We start from the raw sequence: 20621 nt of genomic DNA, 5'->3' as shown, positions 1-20621 counted from the left end.
ATGTGGAGCTTGTTTGGTGGCTGCTGCTTGGGCTGTGCCAAAGCAGGGACCCAACACTACTGCAAAGTGGCACCAAGCCCAAGGAGACAAAGAGCTTCTGCCCAGGTTGCTGCAAAACCTGCTCAGCTGAGCTGATGTGAAGATAAGAAAATCAGGTCAGAGCCGAGGTGTGCGCTGGAGATAACACAGCTGTGGCCTCAGCCCGGAGGCTGGGCTGGGAAGCACCTGGAGCAGCCCCAAACTCTCCAGGGAAGCCAAGTGCTGGTTCCCTGCAGAGACATCCTGCAGCTCGGGCAGAGGGGACCTTGCTGGAGCCAGTGGCCCTGCTGGCTTGGAACAGTTCTGACACAGTACTCTGTGGCATCCCTGAGCTGTGCTCCTCCACAGTACCCAGGGAACCTCCACCAGACATTCTGTGTCCAGCCTGAAAAGATCAGCAGGGCCCTGGCACCTCACCCCAAAGCCCAGGGGTTCATTTACCCCCGCAGCAGCCAGGGCCACGCCAGAGCACTGCAGCAAAGAGCTACATCTGGAAAACTGCTTCTGCTTTAAGCAGGCTAAAAGCCTCTGTGTCGTGCAGAGCTTGCTGTGCCCTGGCACCTAAACTGGCCTTTCAGCACAGGGTTAACCCTCCTGGGAGGAGTGGTCTTGAACCTGACTTCAGGTGGTCTTGAGCCCTCCCCAGGGGTGGGTCTGAACACTAACAGGTGATGGTTTAGCCCACTCCTCCTTCCTGCCTAAAAGCAGGGGGACAGCTGCTCCCTCTCCCCCCCCATGCCTGCCTGCATCCCCATTCCTGTTTTCCTGCTGCTCTTTGTCTCACCACATGGACATCATCACCACAGGTGCACAAAACTCACTGCCATCAAATCTGGTTGTATATTTACATGTTCTGTCCCTTGTTTCCCCTCCCTTACACCTTTGTAACTTCCCTCCCTCAGATACCTTTTCTTTCTTGTTAAACTTTTAACTTCCAAATCACATTGAGATTATTGATTTGGGTGTGCAAACCTCTCCTCTCTCTCCATCTAATTCCTTTTCTTTTGGGAAAGAAGGGGGAAGAGGGAAGGGCATCCTATAAATTCTTATTGGTTCTAGGGCATCCTATAGATTGTTATTGGTTCTATCAAATATATTTGAGTCTCTGGGAATTCCAATTAGAACCTAGACACAGCACCTTAAGGGAGCTACAAGAAAGCTGGGGAAGGACTTTTGAGGCTGTCAGGGAGTGACAGGACTTGGGGGGTAATGGAACAAAGCTGGAAATGGATAGATTCAGCCTGGATGTTAGGAGGAAGTTGTTCAGCATGAGGGTGGAGAGAGCCTGAAAAGGTCCCTAACCTAGGGAGGTGGTGGAAGCCTCATCCCTGGAGGTGTTTAAGGCCAGACTGGCTGAGGCTGACTGAAGGTAGGGTGTCCCTGGGCATGGCAGTGGGGTCGGAACTGGCTGACCCTTGTGGTCCCTTCCAACCCTGACTGATTCTAAACCATGGCACTGCCACCAAGAACACCTTTCAGGTGAGGTATGGACAGCAGACTGCAGCCTGTTGGTGACCCTACCACAACCTGAAGGAATTTGCTGTCTCCTGCCACTTGACCACCACCTCCTGGGCTGTTTCCTGCTTGCTCCCCACACATCCAAAGGACTTCTGAAGCCATTTGCACATCTGAAAAATAAAATCCTTTATTGATAGTATGAATGTGTAACATGTTTAATGCCATCAGCTATAAAAAAACGATTAAAGACTTCAGCTTGGTACATTTGGCTTTACAAATTTACAGGTGTTAATGAGTTAATACTTAGTGTGTACGTTTTGCACTTCATCAGACTCCATTAGCCAGTGACAAACTCTGCAGCCACATCTGCTTCTGACAGGTGGCAGTTGAGAGAAGAAATACTTAGTTGCTTCCACACAGAATCTACATCAACAGTTAAATCCTAACCCTAAATGTCTTACTGAATTAGCTGGATCCATCTGAATACCTTTGTGCTTAGTTTCTCTCTGATCAGCTACTAGCAAAAAAATACATTCCTCTGCATCCCCCCTGACTGGAGAAGAACAGAACTCAGTGCATCTCCTAACAGACTTCACCAGAGGGCACCTCTCTAGAGCTATGGATAAAGAAAGGGGCTAATACCTCTTAGATTAATGTAAAAGCAAAGAAACACCTTAAAGCAGTGTATACAAAAGCCTCACGTTTGAGTCCCAGGTGATACAGGGGCCAAAAATCCACCTGCCTGTCAGATTTTCTGTTTCCTCTCCTCAGGAGGAAGAAGTCTGCTCTGAAGACTTCAAACAAAAGTGATAGATGTGCTTCCAGAAGCTGCTGCCCAGGTCTCTCTCAATGCCTGTCTCACACACAGCCTGTTCCACTGGAGCAGGAGCAGCAGCACAGCAATCACAGTGTGATTTGAAAAGGCTACCAAAAGGCCTCTCTAAACCTCTTGTTCTGGGACAGGACAGCAGGGTCACCTCACACAACAGCCACCCCAAAGCAGCACACAAGCTCTGATGTCCCCCAGAACCAGGCTCAAAGCCAGAAGGAACCTTCCAGGCCACGTGCAGTGGTGCACCCTCCAGCTGCAGGATGTTCCACCAAGGTGGAAGTGTTCTGTCCAGTGAGACATGGAGAAACCAGGCAGGACAGAGTGGCTCTGGCAGTGGGGAGCTGCAAAAGTGACCCTGATGCAGAGGGCACTGCTGGACCTTAACCCACACCGAGCAGCTTCTACACTGAGAATCTAAATCAGATCAGTTCCTAAGCCCCACTTAAGAGCAGGACCCTGGGGGCTGTGCTCCCAGCCCTGTCCCTGGCCTGGGCTGCCTTAGCCCAGCTCTCCTCAGTACTGGCTCAAAACCAGCCATGCCACCAGTGACAGGCAGCACCTCTCAGCCAGCACAAACCCTTCGGCACAGCCATCAGCTGCTCCTCCCCTCTTGGGCCCAAGACATTTTTCACACACAAGAATTGCCTCAAACTTTGCCAGCTCCTTGCAAAGTCTTTCACTTAACCTCAACAAACTCCCACATTTTCTTCCTATTAGGCAGAGCATTGAGAATAGCTCAGGATTTTCCTACTACACTGTGTATTTGGTGTGAAACCACTTAGAAACACACAGTCCAACCACACAACAGCAAGGGTTTGGTTCCATATTTGCAGCCAAGATCCCAGAGCTCACTGGTGGGGGAAAATCCAGCTCAGCTGCACACAACTGAGAGCTGAGGAAGGGACAAGATTATTGCTTTTGTTTGGAGCAGAAGATCCCATGGGAGTAAAATCCTGTGCCACGTGGAGGAGTGATGGCTGGGGCTTTTTTCAAGTAATAGCAAGACCTCTGTCAAGTAACAGCAAAATCCTTCTCTCAGAAGTTCACACAATAGTAGAGTGCTTGAAGAGCTTGGAAATTGGAGGTGATGAAGCAGAAGCCAGAGTTCAGCCACCCAGGGCACACAGGCACCTCTGCAGAGCCTTATAGGGAAGGCAAAAGGACTGCATGGACGATGGACACCGAGAGGAAAGTGCCCTGGGCTGTGGCACAGCTCAGTTCTACCCCAAGAAACTTGTGTGTGCTTCCTCAGAGAGCCAGGAGCCACCTCCTGCAGGCTGAAGGGTAGCTGCAAGCCTCAGCATGGCACTCACCTCCCAGAGCTGGCAGCACATTTGCTAAACTCACCTCAGCAGATTGCCAGAATGCAGAAGAAACCCAGGGCTGGCTTCAGCATTCAGGACTCAGAGGAGAACTCCTTTCTGCAGCTGGAGGGTCCCCACCCCTCACCGTGCTGAGAGAATCACATTCAGATCACAGGCTTAGTTCAGGCACTTGTTAGAGAAGGTTCATCTGGAGTTAAAAACACCAAAACAACCCCAAAAGTCTGCAAAAGTGATTTCTGCATAATATAAAAGCAGCAGTTCAGTCCCATCAGAGGCTGAGTTAGGTCCCACCACTTGATCATGGTTCTCCTTATCCCTAACGATTTGGCTGCTGCCAGAGACATTCTGAGGCTGCTGTATAAGCTGTAGGTAAGGTTTTCTTCCACACCAAAAAATAGTTCCCTTCCTACCACAAAGAGAAAAACCCAAAAGGAGAAAAAACAACCCCAAACCCAACCCCAATATACTAAATGCTTTATACAGACAGAATCTGCTCCTATGGAAATAAATTAACTGGAGTGGAAATCAAACAGTGTCTGAGCTGTAGGAGGCTAAGCTGTGGAATGTCACATCCCTGTCCCTGGAGACTAGCTGCTGGTTGGCAGGAGGATCTCCAGGTCTTTGCCGTTTGACACCACAGTAGTGTTAGAGCAGCTGCTGGCCACGTCCATGGAGGCACCCAGGGAGGGTCCCTGGGCAGAGGTTTTGGGGAGAGCAGTGGGAGCAGCAGGCGACTGAGCGAGGCCAGGCTTCTTTGGAGGGATGGGTGGAGGGTTCCCTCTTTCTGCTCTGGGAATGGTTGGCGACTTAATTCCGGGAGACAACGGGCTCAGAGGGCTGGAAACCTTGGCAGGGCTCGGGGAGTGGCCAGAGTCGCTCCTGGGGCTGGCAGCGTTTGCCAGGCTGCGGTAGTCCGTGCCAAAGGGCGAGCTGTTGGGGGACACAGGTTTGATGGCCCCCTGCTGGCTGGTGAACCTGGAGAGCACCTGCGTGACCGTGTTGCGTGCCAGCTGCTTGGCAGCGGAGTTATCTGCCAGAGTGGGAGAGAGGTCCCGGGAGGGAGGGCTCTGCAGCCCGCTCGCCTGATGGTCCTGCTCGGCTTGCGCCTGGAACTTGTGCCGAGCGGCGTGGAAGCGCTGGTTGATGCCCACTTGGTAGGAGGACTGGTAGCCAGGGCTGCTGGCCGAGCCTCCCGCCAAGCGCTTGGTCAGGACCGGGGAGGAGCAGGGAGAAGGAGTCAGCGAGGAGGCAGCCGTGCTGCTGGGGGACAGGGAGGCGCTGCCGGAGGAGAGCTGGGCCGCCAGGGGCACGGGGGACTCGGTCCGGACGGGAGAGCCGTTCTCCACTGCGCCGTCCCAGGCTGCAGCTGCAGCCTTCTCCCTCTGCGCCTGGCCCTCCGCTGGGCTGGGCGGCAGCGGCTCGCTGCCAGCCTGCGCCTCACCCTCACAGTGCCCGTTGGATTTTGCATAGGAGAGAGGAGGTGCAGTGGGGCTGGGCACGGCCTGGGCAGCTCTGCCGGCACTGGCAGGCACTGCCTGCAAGCCCTCGGTCTGGCAGGACACAGACCTCACCGGAGGGCTCTCAGTTGTGACACCTCTGGACATCAGCGAGGGGCTTGGCTGCGAAGGCTCGGGAGGACTCTGCTCCTGGCAAGAAGCCTCCAGCTCTTTGAGGACTTTCTTCAGACACTCCACCTCCTCTTTGAGAGCTTTGGTACGGTTCTCCTCTCTGTTCAGCTTGGCTTTCAGCTGCTCTCTTTCAATGTCAAACTCTGAGAGCTGCTTCTCTACTTGTGCTTCCATCTGCAAGCCCCTCTTCCTCTTGGACGCCAGCTCCTCTTCCAGTTTACTCACCTTGCTCTTCTCCTTTTCCAGTTTCAAGCTCAGCTCTGCTGTCTTCTGCCCTTCTTCAGCTGCTTTGGCAGTGGCTTTCTTGCACTCCACTACAAGCATGGAGGAGAGCTGCTTGTGCCGTGCCCTTTCCTCCTCCAGCTGGCTCGACAGCTTCTTCTGTTCCTTTTCAAACTTCTTCACTTGGGACTTCTCAAACTCCAGCTGGAAGATGAGAATGAAAAGGGCTGTAAGGGGAACTGTGAAACCTCCTGGAAGTAAATGAAGTGTGACACCCCAAGGGGGGATGGGGTTGCTATGGATCTTGAAGAAACTCCCCAGCAAAAGATGGCAATGGCCAAGGAACATCTTTCTTATGAGGAAAGGCTGAGGGAGCTGAGCCTTCTCAGCCTGCAGAAAGGGAGACTGAGAGGTGATTCATGTTCAGAGAGATGTAAAGGGAGAGTGCTGCCCAGAGGGGTAGTGGAGTCTCCTTCTCTGGACACATTCAAAGCTCACCTGTAGGTGTTCCTGCGTGCCCTGCCCTGGGTGATCCTGCTCAGGCAGGCAGCTTGGACTCGATCTCCGGAGATCTCTCCCAACCCTGAGCATTGTGTGATTGTGTGAAGGAGTTCCTACCCCAGGAACCTGCGAGGCCCTGCTGAGTGACTCATGCTGCACGTACTAAGAGCTGTCACTTAGCAGTCGTTTGCTCACAGCTGACCTTTGGTGAGATCTACACCCAGGCTGCCCAGTGCTGGCTGAACCAGCGACCTGGAGCAGAGCTTCCTTCTGCCTCATTTGCTGCTTTGTGGCTTTGCCTTTTCAAGGCATGGCCTCTCTAAAACGCTGATGTGTTTTGTCTGCTTACTAAAGACTACTACAGCGCTTGAGTAACACAAAACAGTAGCTTAAATATTTATTAGCAGCTCTGAAGCACTCCCCCAGGAGATCTTTCATGACTTATTCTGTATTTGAGGACTGGAGAGCCCTGTCATTTGCAATTGCAGCCCTGCTCTTGAGGACTTCTCAGCTTTCAGGGCTGAAGTAGGATTTCAAAGCATCTGATTGCCTATTAATGACTTCAAGCACTGCTCAGCTACCAAAACACCAAAACACCTCCAAAAAATACAGGTTGGTTTTTGGTGTGTGCCCAGGTGGGCAGCAGAGCCAACGGCATCCTGGGCTGGCTCAGGAGCAGTGTGGGCAGCAGGACAGGGGAGGTTCTTTTGCCTCTGTGCTCAGCACTGCTCAGGCCACCCCTGGAGTGCTGTGTCCAGTTCTGGGCTCCTCAATTCAAGAGAGATGTTGAGGTGCTGGAAGGTGTCCAGAGAAGGGCAGCAAGGCTGGGGAGGGGCCTGGAGCACAGCCCTGTGAGGAGAGGCTGAGGGAGCTGGGGGGGTGCAGCCTGCAGAAGAGGAGGCTCAGGGCAGAGCTCATTGCTGTCTGCAGCTGCCTGCAGGGAAGCTGTAGCCAGGTGGGGTTGGGCTCTTCTGACAGACACTCAGCAACAGAAGAAGGGGACACAGCCTCAAGCTGTGCCAGAGCAGGTCGAGGCTGGATGTTAGGAGGAAGCTCCTGTCAGAGAGAGTGATTGGCATTGGAATGGGCTGCCCAGGGAGGTGGTGGAGTGGCTGTGGCTGGAGGTGTTGCAGCCAAGCCTGGCTGGGGCACTTAGTGCCATGGTCTGGTTGGTTGCGCAGGGCTGGGTGCTAGGTTGGGCTGGCTGAGCTTGGAGCTCTCTTCCCACCTGCTTGATTCTATGGATCGAACTGATAAAAGCTGGGAGTGGCCCCACAGAGGAGGGAGGTGCCTACTTCTCTTTCAACACCAAGGTGCAATTAGACATCAACTACTGAGTTCACCACCCAGCAACCCCAGGTTTGCATGGGCTGGGTCGTTTCCAGCACCCAAACCCTACCTGCTGGGTGAGCCTCTCCCGCTCCTTCTCCAGCATGTAGGTGACATCATCGCCCTCTGCCGTGTCCTGGGCGTGCCGCTGCCGCTCCTCCTCCAGGTCCAGGATCACCTGCCAGGCAAACACGGGGCACTCTGATCAGACAATCACACAACACAGTCACAGGATCGACCAGCTTGGAAGAGACCTCTAAGATCATCCAGTCCATCCTACAGGATCATCTGCTCCAGCCCCCTGCCAGAGCAGCATTACCCAGAGCAGATCACACAGAAATGCATCCAGGCAGGTCTGGGATATCTCCAGAGAGGGAGACTCCACAACCTCCCTGGGCAGCCTGTGCCAGTGCTCTCTCACCCTCACAGTCAAGTGATGCTTGGGTCAGTGAAATTGATGGTTGGAGTGGATGAGCTTGGAGGTCTTTTACAAGTGAAACTATTCATAGAACCACAGAATCAAACAGGTTGGAAGAGAGCTCCAAGCTCAGCCAGTCCAACCTAGCACCCAGCCCTGGCCAAGCAACCAGACCATGGCAATAAGTGCCCCAGACAGGCTCTTCTTGAACACCTCCAGGTATGGTGACTCTACCACCTCACATTGGGTGGTTTTGTGCTCCACAATCTTCCTGGAGGTGTTCAAAGCCAGGCTGCATGAAGCCTTGAGTGACCTGTTCTAGTGGGAGGTGTCCCTGCCTTTGGCCAGGGGGTTGGAACTGGCTGAGCTTTGAGGTCCCTTCCAACCTAAACCATTCTATGACTCTAGGATTCTATAATTCAGCTCCAAACTCCCAGAGAGCAGTGTTGGGACATGTCACAGGATGTTGTTATTGGGTATGGTTGAGTCAGTTCATGAAAGGACTTGGGAAAGCTTCACTTGGCTACTGAATAGCTAAGTGACACATTTCTCCTCCAGGCTGCAGAGCAGCCCTGAGCAGCTGATGCAATCCACCCCTGGCTGCATGATGCCCTCACAGATTGATAGAACAGGTTCACAGAATGGTTTGGGTTGGAAGGGACCTTAAAGACCATCTAGTTCTAATGCCCATGCCATGGGCAAGGGACACCTCCCACTAGCTCAGCTTGCTCAAGGCTTCATCCAACTTGGCTTTGGGGGCATCCAAAACCTCCCTAGGCAACCTGTTCCAGTGTCTCCCCACCCTCCCTGTGAAGAATTTCTTCTTAATCTCTAGTCTCAGTCTCCCCTCTGCCAGCTTTTAATCACTGCTCCTCATCCTATCACTGTAAACCCCCATAAAAAATTCCTCCCCAGTTTTCTTGTAGACCCTTTCAGGTACTGAAAGGCCACTCTAAGGTCATCAAGACATCCCAGCAGGACCATGAACACAAAGCCCAGAGGAGCAGAGGAAATGCCCCAGAGCCTACCCAACCTGGGCAGAGAGGCACTGACAGCTCCAAGGAGATGCTGTGTCCCCTTGCTCTATTGTTCTATTGCTGGTTGCCTGGGAGAAGAGGCCACCCCCCACCTGGCTACAGTGTCCCTTCAGGTAGCTGTACACAGCCATGAGGTCACCCCTGAGCCTCTTCTTCTCTAGGCTGCACACCCCCAGCTCCCTCAGCCTCTCCTCATAGGGTTTGTGTTCCAGGCCCCTCACCAGCTTTGTTGCCCTTCTCTGGATGCCTTCCAGCACCTCAACATCTCTCTTGAATTGAGGGGCCCAGAACTGGACACAGTGCTCAAGGTGTGGCCTAAGCAGTGCTGAGTACAGGGGAAGAAGAACCTCCCTTGTCCTACTGGCCACACTGTTCCTGATGCAGGCCAGGATGCCATTGGCTCTCTTGGCCACCTGGGCACACTGCTGCCTCATCTTCAGCTACTACCTATCTCTATGCTCTCCTCACTCAGGTTTCAGCAGCAATTCAGCACCAGGCTTTGCCCCCACTTTCTTCCAGGGGATTTAAGGACTGCAGTGCAAAGTTTATTTTAAAGCACATCAATTTGTTCTTCCACTTAAGAACAAGATGAGCTCTTGAAATGAAGCTGCTTGCCATAAGGACCCTGTGAAGGAGCTCCTTCAGCTTTGATGCTGAATTACAGGAATAACTGAAATTCTATTAACTCAACCAGAAGAAAAAAACCCAGAACACAAACTTCCTGAGAGGTTTTCTGTCCTGTTTCACCACCAGAACTCCTGCCCCTCACCCCCCCACAGGCTCAGCTCCTCAGTCTTCCTGAAATTTAGGCTTCCAAACACTGTTTAAATATCTTTAAGTACACAAGGGCCAGTTCTGCACAAGGAGAGGGGGGGAAATACCTGGCTTTAATAGCATGACTTAGTTGGATACTTGGCTGAGAAGTCACCCACAGCCTTGCTGATACTTCCAGTGACTTAGAGGACAACCCAAAAGCTGAAAATGCCTCCAGCTGCCTACCCTAAGCACAGTGTTTGGGCTGCACAAGCCAGGCTGGTTGGCTGCTTATGTCAGATTCAAGTTTCTTTAATGCCTCAGACTCCTCACAGACTGGAACTGGCTCTGTCTTATCCCCATCAAAACAGGCTAAGGGAAAAGAAATTAACCCATATCCATGAGCAATGAAACAAGAGGGTTCAGCTCTGAACCTCTTGATGAGAAACAGAATGTGACTCCTTGCACTTGAGGTCTCTGCAGATGATTTGGTTAAGGTTTAATCAAATCAAGAGAGATAGCTGAGAAAAGACAGGACGGTGGTGGCCCAAGCACCCAGCAAACAGACCTGACATTGGAAAAGGCAGCTTCTAGACACCAGTGGAGGAGCTTACAGCTGCATCTTACTGTGTGAGAGGTTCAGACAAAGGTGCAAATTGCTTTTGGCTACCCAAACTCCAGGTATTTAAGTCGACCTTGTGACCAAAACGCGACTCGTCTGAACAGAACCTACCTTTCTGTGCCTGCTCTCGGCAGCAGCCAGTTGGGATAACATCCTCTCCTGCATGTTCTTGCAGTGTTTCATCACCACTTTCAAGATGGATAAGGGATTGGAGCATACTGGCTGCTTTTCACCGTGATTTCCTTCTTTCAGAGTCTCAAAATCTCTCTGCAAAGCCATTAGTGGGTCGCTGATGTTGTACTTCCCATAGCGCTCCTCAATGAAGGTGTCTCTGTGCTGGGCCTGCAACACAAGGACAAAGCTGCATTTCAGGAGAAGGAAACAGCAAAGCAGCTGAAGAAGGAAACCATTTGCAGTTGAGTATCCCTCTTCCCCAGCTTTCCACTTGCAGATAAAGAGATCTTAACACAGCCTGATTCATACCCTGCTGTCTGCCAGGAGAAGAAGAGCATTCTGAAGGAACCCAAGTGTCACGTTCAAGGTTAACAGACAAGAGACAGGAATTCATAACAGGAACCAGTGCAGAGAGGTTCCTGCTGCACAGCAGGGCAGGCCAGGCCACCAGTGTGACCTTCAAAGCCAAGCTGGATCAGGCCAGTAACAAAGGGACCAACACCAGGTTCTTCACATACTCTTCCTGTAATCATAGAACGGGTTGGGAGGGATCCCAAAGATCATCCAGTTCAACCCCCTGCCATGGGCAGGGACATCTCCTACTAGACCAGGCTGCTCAAGAACCCATCCAGCCTGGCTTTGAACATTTCCAGGCTCGGGAGTCTCCACAAATTCTCTGGGCAACTTGCTCCAGTGTTCCAACTTGTTCCTCACCACCCTCCTGGTGAAGAACAGCAGACTCTGAGCCAGGAGAGCAAGGCTATAAAAAGCTCCCAGTGAGGACAATAAACCTCCTGCCATCAGAAAGGATTTTTAAGCTGTTAACATCTAAGGCTTCAGTTTGGCTCCCAGCTAATAAAACTGCTCATTAATGCATTCAAAATGGGCAAGAGGTGATGGGTCCCTCACTAAAACCAACCCCACACTAACTAGAGACAAAGGATGCAAACACAGCATCCCCGCTAACATCCTCATACCACAGCTACCTGCTCCCTCTGCCCTGACATTCCAGGGGTGTGCAAAGGAAAAGAAGGCAAACATCAGTTCTTGCTCAGTTAATCATTGACTGCTGCTCTGGTGGAAGAGCAGTGGTGTGCTTGGCTTGAGGTCACCATCAAAGAATTTCAGGTTGAGCAATGGAAGAGTTTTACTCTTGCAAGAGCCTATAAATCTCTCAATGGTTCATAAAAATCCCTTTGCCTTCTCATCCAGACTAAACAAAGCTTCGTTTCTCAAGAAGCAAGATCAGAGTGATTAGGGGTTTTTTTTGTTGGTGACACATAAGAATTGCTGCCTCTTGGGGACACACAAGAACCAAGGAGGCTCACATCTACTAAGCTTTACGGTTAAGAGGGTTTGGAATCAACCATTCCAGCTGGAGATGTGTTTGTTGGGATACCAACAGCCTTATCCTACTGAACAGCTGTTGTGGAGGTCTAAACAACAGCACTACATAAACCCACAAGATAGAACAGTATTATCTACATGTTCCCCACCAGGATAAGAAACCACATGGAAACAGATAAGCAAGCAACAGAAAGCACAAGTGGGGGGGCAAATAGATCCAGCCTGGAAAGAGTCCTCAGAGCTGATCCATCTTGGTTCCAAGAGATTTAATCACTGATTTCAGCTCACAGGGTCGTGGGGTAAATGCTGAGCATGAGAGACCTGTGCTGGTGTCTCACTGTAGAGTCCTGGCAGGGCTGAGGCACCCAACACCTTCAAATCTGAGGCATCCAACACTTTCAATTTGAGGCACCTAAACCCTTCAAACCTGAGGCACTCAACACCTTCAAACCTGAGGCACTCAACACCTTCAAACCTGAGGTACCCAAACCCTTCAATCTGAGGCACTCAACACCTTCAAACCTGAGGCACCCAACACCTTCAATTTCAGGCACCTAAACCCTTCAAATCTGAGGCACTCAACACATTCAAACCTGAGGCACTCAACACTTTCAAACCTGAGGTACCCAAACCCTTAATCCAAAGCACTCAATATCTTCAATTTCAGGCACCCAACACCTTCAAACCTGAGGCACCCAAACCCTTCAGGATCACCAAGCCCAACCTAGAACCTCACTCTACAAGATTCACCTTAATCCACATCCCTCAGCACCACATCCAAACCACCCTTAAACACATCCAGGGTTGGCAGCTGATTCCTTCTGCTTCTTTATCAGCAATGCCCACCAGGAGCAGTGGATGACTTTGATGAGAACTTAAAGGTATTGTTCTAACTTCACACACACACACACACAGAAAGAAGAGGAAGGAAAAGATCAGCCCTGGAAATGGGAGGGTGGCCCTGACTAATGGAGCTGCCCTGGCTTAATGAATCACAGGAAAAACTGCAGGCTTTTTGTTGGGTTGGGTTTTTTTTGGGGGTTGAGGGGCAGGAAATCTTCAGCTTCTCTGAACAATTTGGAAGAGTGATTCAACCAGAGCCCACTTGAAGTGTGTGTGGAATTTTCTGAGTGACTCAGGCATGGGAAAACAAAAAAAAAAAACAAAAAAAAAAAGAGAGCAAAAAAAAATAGAAGTCTGGAAATCCAAATTGGGAGCTTCATCCAGCTGGCCTTGGCTGCTCTCCCCTTACAGCCAGCCCACGCTGGTGCTGGGCACTCTGCAGCCACTTACAAGCATGGGAAAAAGCCCTGAGAGGGGCAGCAGGGCTTGAGTGGTGTAAGCAAACGAGAGGACAGCTCAGAGGTTTACTCCTGGGCAAGTAGTATTGTGCCCTGCTGGCCAAGGAGGCCAATGGGATCCTGGGTGCATTAGGAAGAGTGTGTCCAGGAGATCAAGGGAGGTTCTCCTGCCCCTCTACTCTGCCCTGTTGAGACATCATCTTGAATACTGTGTTCAGTTTTGGGCTCCCCAGTTGAAGAGGGACAGGAACTGCTGGAGAGAGTCCAGGAGAGGGCTACGAGGGTGATAAGGGGACTGGAGGGCATGGCTGATGAGGAGAGGCTGGGGGCCCTGGGGCTGCTTAGTCTGGAGAAGACTGAGAGGGGATTTGATAAAGGTTTATAAGTGTCTGAGGGCTGCCAGGAGTGGGGGACAGGCTCTGCTCACTGCTCCCTGGGGTAGGACAAGGAGCAATGGGTGTAAGTTGCAGCAGAAGAGGTTCTGTCTCACACAAGGGGGAACTTCTTTACTGGAAGGGTCCCAGAGCCCTGGCACAGGCTGCCCGGAGAGGTTGTGGAGTCTCCTTCCCTGGAGCCTTTCTGGATGTGTTCCTCTGTGATCTGTGTTAGAGAGGATTGTCCTGCTCTGGCAGGGGGGTTGGACTGGATGATGTCCTTGGGTCCCTTCCAACTCCTAACATCCTGTGAGCCTGTAACAAAATCTAGGATTAGGTCCACCCTGCACCCCTAACCTCTGAGTTCTGAGCACTGAAGGTGTGACCAAAGCTTTGTTTTCCCTCTGCTCCTCCCGGTGTCAGGCTCTGGGCTGCTGAATGCAGTGGGGTGGTTTATTTCCTGTCTGGGAGAGAACAAGAAGTTCTTCCTTGCTGCTCTGAGCAATTAAGTGCTTCCCTGAACCAGCATGACAAACAGACGAGGCTGCCATGCCACCGAGAGCCTGCTCCAGTCCAGCTCTGCCTCCTCAGCAGCCAGCAGAACATAAACATTTAATTAAAAGATGTCTAGACTAGGAAAAGCCTTCGACAGCTCAGAGCTTCACAGACTCACAGAATGGTTTGGCTTGGAAGGCACTTTAAAGGTCATCCAGTTCCAACCACCCTGGGCAGGGACACCTCCCACCAGCCCAGGCTGCTCAAGGCTTTGTCCAACCTGCCCTTGAAAGCCTCCAGGGAGGGGGCAGCCACAACCTCCCTGGGCAACCTCTTCCAGTGTCTCCCCACCCTCACTGTCAAGAATTTCTTCCTAAACTCCAGTCTAAATCTGCCCTACTGACTGAGAGTGAACTCTTGATGATCAGCAGAACTGATTTGACCTTTGAGGTCTTTTCCAACCTTAATGACTCAATGATTCTCCTTCTCTGGAGACTTTCTAGCCCTGTCTGGATGTGTTCCTGTGTGACCTGTGCTATATTCTATGCTCCTGCTCTGGCAGGGGGGGACCTAATAGCAGCCTAATAGCAGCCTTCCAGCAGCCTACAGGAAGAATGGAGAGAATCACAGAACCAAGCAGGTTGGAAGAGAGCTCCAAGCTCAGCCAGCCCAACCTAGCACCCAGCCCTGCCCAACCAACCAGACCATGGCACTCAGTGCCCCAGCCAGGCTTGGCTTCAACACCTCCAGCCACAGCCACTCCACCACCTCCCTGGGCAGCCCATTCCAGTGCCAATCACTCTCTTTGATAACAACTTCCTCCTAACATCCAGCCTAGACCTGCCCTGGCACAGCTTCAGCCTGTGTCCCCTTGTTCTGTTGCTGCTTGCCTGGCAGCAGAGCCCAACGCCACCTGGCTACAGCCTCCCTGCAGGGAGCTGCAGACAGCAATGAGCTCTGCCCTGAGCCTCCTCTTCTCCACTGTTCCTGACCCAGGCCACGATGCCATTGGCTCTCTGGACCACCTGGGCACACTGCTGGCTCATGTTCTGTTTTAAAGGCCTGCAGTGACAGGACAAGGGGCAATGGACTCAAGCTTGAGAAGAGCAGATTTAGACTGGATGTTAGGAACCAGTTCTTTACTATGAGGGTGGAGCAGCACTGGAACAGGTTGCCAAGGGAGGTGGCTGAGGCCTCTTCCCTGGAGACATTGAAGGTAAGGCTTGATGGGGCCCTGGGTGACCTGGGCTAGTGGGGATGTCCCTGCTGACTGCAGTCCCTTCCAGCCCAGACCTTTCTATGATTCCATGATCTATGGAGGTCCTTTCCAACCCCTAACATCCTCTGACTCTGAGTGATTTCACAGCTGGGCACAGACAGAGAGGGGCTGCCCAAGCCTGGCTGGCTCTTAGCTCACCTAGGGCACTGCTGGCCCAGCTGAGAAGAGCCAGTTCTGGTTTTATGGAGCAGAAGCAGAGTCTGACACAGGCAAAAAGATGTTTCCTGTGCAGACAGGCTTGGCTTTGTTAGGGAAAAGCTCTTGTTTCCTCCTGGGATCTCTAGATGCTTTTGGGATGAATCTTTTCCAGGACCCATCGCTGAAACTTCTTTCTCTCTTTCTCCTTCTTTCCCTCTCTCTTCCTCTCTTTCTTCCTTTCTTTCTTTCTTTCTTTCTCTCTCTTTCCTTTTCTATGTCTCTCTCTTCCTCTCCCTCTTTCTCTTCCTCTCTTTCTTCCTTTCTTTCTCTTTCTTTCTATCTCTCTTCCTCTCTTCCTCTTTCTTTCTTTCTTTCTTTCTTTCTTTCTTTCTTTCTTTCTTTCTTTCTTTCTTTCTTTCTTTCTTTCTTTCTTTCTTTCTTTCTTTCTTTCTTTCTCTTCTTCCTTTCTCTCTCTCTTTCTTCCTCTTTCCTTCTCTCTTCCTTTCTTCCTCTTTCTTCATCTCTTTCTCCTTTCCTCTTTCTTCCTTTTTCTCCCTCCCTCCCTTTCTCTCTCTTTCTTTCTTTCTTTCTTTCTTTCTTTCTTTCTTTCTTTCTTTCTTTCTTTATTTATTTCTTTCTTTCTTTCTTTCTTTCTTTCTCTCTTTCTCTCTTTCTCTCTTTCTCTCCTTCTCTCCTTCTCTCTTTCTCTCTCTTTCTCTCTCTCTCTCTCTCTCTCTCTCTTTCTCTCTCTTTCTCTCTCTCTTTCTCTCTTCCTCTTTCCTTCTCTCTTCCTTTCTTCCTCTTTCTTCCTCTTGTTCCCTTTTCCTCTCTTTCTTCCTTTTTCTCCCTCTCTTTCTTTATTTCTTTCTCTCTCTCTCTCAAGATTTCCTTTCACTGAAGCTTTGTTTCTGTGACACCACCATCCCTCTCCCATCAATAATCTTTACAGCTTGTTTTACTGGAACATCAAACAGGGAATTTCCAAGACTCGTTTCAAGTGGGGTTTTGTTTTATTTTGCTCACAAAGCAGAGCATTACTCCTGCCTGTGACTCCAGAGGCCAGGTTTTAACCCTGGGCACCACACAAACATGCTGCTAATTAACTGCAGCTCCTGTGCACGCAGCCTCCCCAGTGACAATCTGCACACAAAGTTCCTCCTTCGTGTTGCAGAGAGTGGGGATAATCTTTAAATAGCTTCTGCCTGCCTTCAACTTCCTTATTAGCTTCTCTCCCCAGAGACAGCTATTGGGAATAAAGCTGAGGTCACAGCAGTGGCTGACAGGAGGGAAATGGGGGTGGGGAAAGAAATAAATGTCAAAATGCTGGAGTGGGATCTTGAGTTTTGCTTCGTCTCCAGCTCTACAGCAGAGCCCAGCAGCCACAGCAGCAACTGAATTGCTCAGATGCAGGATCTGTCTTAATTGCCATCATTATTTCAAGTGAACAAACCAGCCAAACGAGTGCTGCCCACAGGAAACCTGTTATCAGCTTCAGAAACCATCAGAAATTTCCTTAGGAGGGAAAAAAAAACATCAAGCAGCACAAAACTGCAGCTTCTTTCGCTGGGAGCTCCTGCTCTGCAGTCTGGGTGGCACCAATGCCAGTGTGAGCCTGGCCATGCTCTGCTCCCAGCACGGGTATGATGGTGGCCTGGGGACTGTGCTCACCACCTGCACCTTGGTCAGCCTTAAAACAGCCTGATAATACCCAGACACCTCGAATCCAGTGTGGAAGCCACTGCCACACCTCTCTGCTCCTCCTTGTCCAGCACCTATCTGGATACCAGGATGGTGCAGAGAATTAGGCTTTCAAAAGACACTGGCACACACTGCTGCTTCAAGCAAGAAAGATGCAAACATTTCCCCAACCCTGCAGGAAAAGCCAGGAGAAAATCCTGCACTGCAGCAGCAGAGGAGCAGGGAGCACTGCTAGCTGGAAGCTGCTTCACAAGGGATGCAGGAGCTCTCTTCCAGCCTGGATGATTCTATAATTGAAATGGTCTCTGCAAAGCCAGGCTCAGCAGCTTGATTCTGACACACAGGGGCACCAGGCCAGTGCCAGGCAACAAGTGGCCTGATACCATGAAGGAGAAGAAAACTATTTTAGGCTTTGCTCCCTGCACACATGGATTCTCTCTGTTAAATGCCACCTGCTAAATGTTTTCCCTAAGTGTGCAGGAATACCAGCAGCAGGATCAAATCACATGTTTACACAGCCAGGTTTTCTCTCTCTGCAAGTGCTGCTTCTTTCCTCCAATGCTCCAAGGCCTCTGCCTAAAACATCCAGAGCATTTAAATCTGATTTAGCTGCCAAATTAGTCCATGAGGGGAAGTGCATTTTTCTTACTAAAAGGGAAGGAACTGGCAGACCAACCCCTGATTTCTAACCACTGCCATCTCCATGTCTAAGTGGCCTGCTGGAGACACACAGCACTCCAAAGATCAGCCCAGGCTCCCCTTCCACCTCTTCCCAACACACATCTAAAGCTATCACATCTCCAGAGGAACCTGGCTGCAGAGGCAAAAGATGCTGCTCATAACCCACAGGAACAGAGCCAACCAGGAGCCCACAGCCAGTTGTGTGTGGCCAACCAACGCATTTGGACTCCTCTCAGTGCATGTTACAGCTCAATCTGTCCGAGGCAAGCAAGGAAAATGAAAAGCTCTCAGAGTTTCAGGCTTTAATTCAGGCTTTTTCTTCAGGGCAGCATGTTTATATGCACAAAAGGCAGGAGCAAAGACAGCAGCAAGGTGGGCTTCCTCTCACCACAGCCACACACAATAAAACCCCTGCGGCTGCTGAAGCCCTGGGCGGCTGACAACAGGGTTACCAGCAGGAAACAAGAGAGCACAGGAAGCCAGGATCTCTCTAACTGCATGTCCCAAACAAACAGACAAAGCAAAGCCAGGAGTTTTCTGTGTCTGAAACTCTGCCCAGCCACCAGATTTAGGAGTTAGAAGGCTTTTTCCTTCCACATATTGGAAGCTGGGCTGGAGCCGTGGTGTTCCTGCACAACAGCTCCTGGACCTGAGCAAAGCCCAGTTGGAGATTTGCAGCATCCCTCCATGTGCTGGGTTTGGAGGGGCTTCATGGAATAGAATCACAGAATCAGTCAGGGTTGGAAGGGACCACAAGGAGCAGCCAGTTCCAACCCTAAAGCAGGCTGCACACAGCCTCATGCAGCCTGGCCTTAAACACCTCCAGTGCAACCTACTCCAGGCTCTCACCACTCTCATGGTGCAGAACTTCCTCCTCACATCCAGCCTGAATCTGCCCACCTCCAGTTTTGCTCCATTTCCCCTAGTCCTGTCACTGTTTGGTACCCTAAAAAGTCCCTCCCCAGCTTTTCATTTTCCTGGGAAGCTGTGCTCAGGAGGCCAAGCTGCAGGCAGCCAGAGCCAGCTCTGATCCGAAGCTTTTACTGCCCTTCCCTCCTGCCTTCAGCTTTCCTTGTAGCCTTAAAATGAAACTTTGCAGCATATCCCTTAGAGAGGGAGGGCAAAGCAGCACTAACCTTTGATTAGCTTGGTACTTTATACTGTATAATTACCAAGGATAGGTTACACTTTCATTTAATCTCTCCTCTTTTAGGAGTACTTGACAAATCGTGTCAAAGGCTGTTCTCACCAGATTAATCTCCTCATGCAAGAGGGAACTGCAGGTTAAACTTCAACAGAACAGATAATTGCTTTCTGCTTTGGGGAGGTACACGATGAGAAGCCTTCAGAAGGGAGCTGCTGCTCTCTGGGCTCCATTACACACATTTCATGCTGGAGCATTAAAGCCACACATGGTTCATAACACATCCTGACCACGCAGGGGGAGAAGAGTGAGCCCAGCACACAGCAGATAGCTGAGTCTGCTCCAAGAGAGGAACCAAACCTTCCACTGATTAAGAGTTTTAAGAGGGTAACAATATTGCTCCCAAATAAAAAGGTTGTCTAAATGCAAACCTAACCAAGAATAAACACAGAAGGATCCTGACTGCTCTACAGGGAGGGTGGCAGGGAATCTCCCTCTGCTCCCTCAAGATTTGTATTTAGAATGAAGCCACAGAAGCTTTTGCTGCAAAACCAAGTCCCTGCAGCTCTCAGGCCTGCAAGCTGCCATTCTGCTTTTGAAGTAGCCCCAAATTTAAACATGATGAGTAGTGACAGGTCAGCTTGAAAGAGCTTTCAATATTCAACCCTGTCACAAACCATTTCTTCACAACTCGACCCCTTCCATCCATTACCACACTCTGTTCTGTCCACCCTAACGAGGCTGAAGCATCCCTCAAACCCCAGCACATGGACCACACATTCTGGAAACACTTTCTAGGCTCAGCATTAACCCAAGGTGGCCACAGAGTGCCTCAGCCCACACTACACAAAAAGAGAAGCAAAACCCCAGAGCTAAGCCCACTCCACTTTGCTGTGTCCAGTTCTGGGCTACTCAGTTCAAGAGAGCTGTTGAGGTGCTGGAAGGTGTCCAGAGAAGGGCAGCAAGGCTGGGGAGGGGCCTGGAGCACAGCCCTGTGAAGAGAGGCTGAGGGAGCTGGGGGTGTGCAGCCTGCAGCAGAGGAGGCTCAGGGCAGAGCTCATTGCTGTCTGCAGCTGCCTGCAGGGAGGCTGTAGCCAGGTGGGGTTGGGCTCTGCTGCCAGGCACCCAGCTACAGAACAAGGGGACCCAGGCTGAAGCTGTGCCAGGGCAGGTCTAGGCTGGATGTTAGGAGGAAGTTGTTGTCAGAGAGAGTGATTGGCATTGGAATGGGCTGCCCAGGGAGGTGGTGGAGTTGCTGTGGCTGGAGGTGTTGAAGCCAAGCCTGGCTGGGGCACTTAGTGCCATGGTCTGGTTGGTTGGGCAGGGCTGGGTGCTAGGTTGGGCTGGCTGAGCTTGGAGCTCTCTTCCAACCTGGCTGATACTATGATTCTCTGATTCTGTTCTATGATTCAGTGGGTTAGTTTTAGCTGGTCTCTACCCCTCTGGAAAGTCACACTGCTGCTTGTGCCAGCAAAGGGAAGGAACAAGGAGCTGAGCACACAGGGCTGCTGCTCCTTGCAGCAGTGCCAGCTTATGTGGGCTTAACACAACAGAGCCACACCTGCTTCTTTCTCACTGGGACATTATTCTCCCTGAAAGATTTATCTGTGATCCCTACTGGTGAGGAGAGCTTCTGCTTTAAGAAGCCCTCCCTCCTAGTGGGGAACAAACCCAGAAAGGAGGTCTAATGGCCCTGCTGTGTGTCTCAGGCAGGCAGAAGCCCTTGGTTCTGCACCAGCAAGGCTGAGAGCACACCTGGAACCCTGTGCTCTGACACTGACATGCTTCTTGCAGCCAGCTTTCAGTAGTGAATTCCAAGGAGTCCA

General features: G+C 51.1%; 1 protein-coding gene across 2 annotated transcripts in view; it reads right to left on the bottom strand.

Annotated features, from left to right (window-relative positions):
• Positions 1-1658: 1658 nt before the first annotated feature.
• CTTNBP2NL (CTTNBP2 N-terminal like) overlaps positions 1659-20621 on the bottom strand; it is a 29737-nt gene continuing 10774 nt past the window's right edge. For both annotated transcript variants that reach the window (XM_064173765.1, XM_064173764.1), the window contains exons 3-5: positions 10276-10506; positions 7405-7512; positions 1659-5708 (exon numbers count right to left, since the gene is read on the bottom strand). In XM_064173765.1, coding sequence (XP_064029835.1) covers positions 4242-5708; positions 7405-7512; positions 10276-10506 — 1806 coding nt within the window. In that variant the 3' untranslated portion in view covers positions 1659-4241. The remainder of the gene's footprint in view (positions 5709-7404; positions 7513-10275; positions 10507-20621) is intronic.

The sequence above is a fragment of the Pogoniulus pusillus genome, chromosome 39 (genome assembly GCF_015220805.1).
Source record: "Pogoniulus pusillus isolate bPogPus1 chromosome 39, bPogPus1.pri, whole genome shotgun sequence".
Taxonomy (NCBI): domain Eukaryota; kingdom Metazoa; phylum Chordata; class Aves; order Piciformes; family Lybiidae; genus Pogoniulus; species Pogoniulus pusillus.
This window is presented reverse-complemented; position numbering and strand designations above follow the sequence as displayed.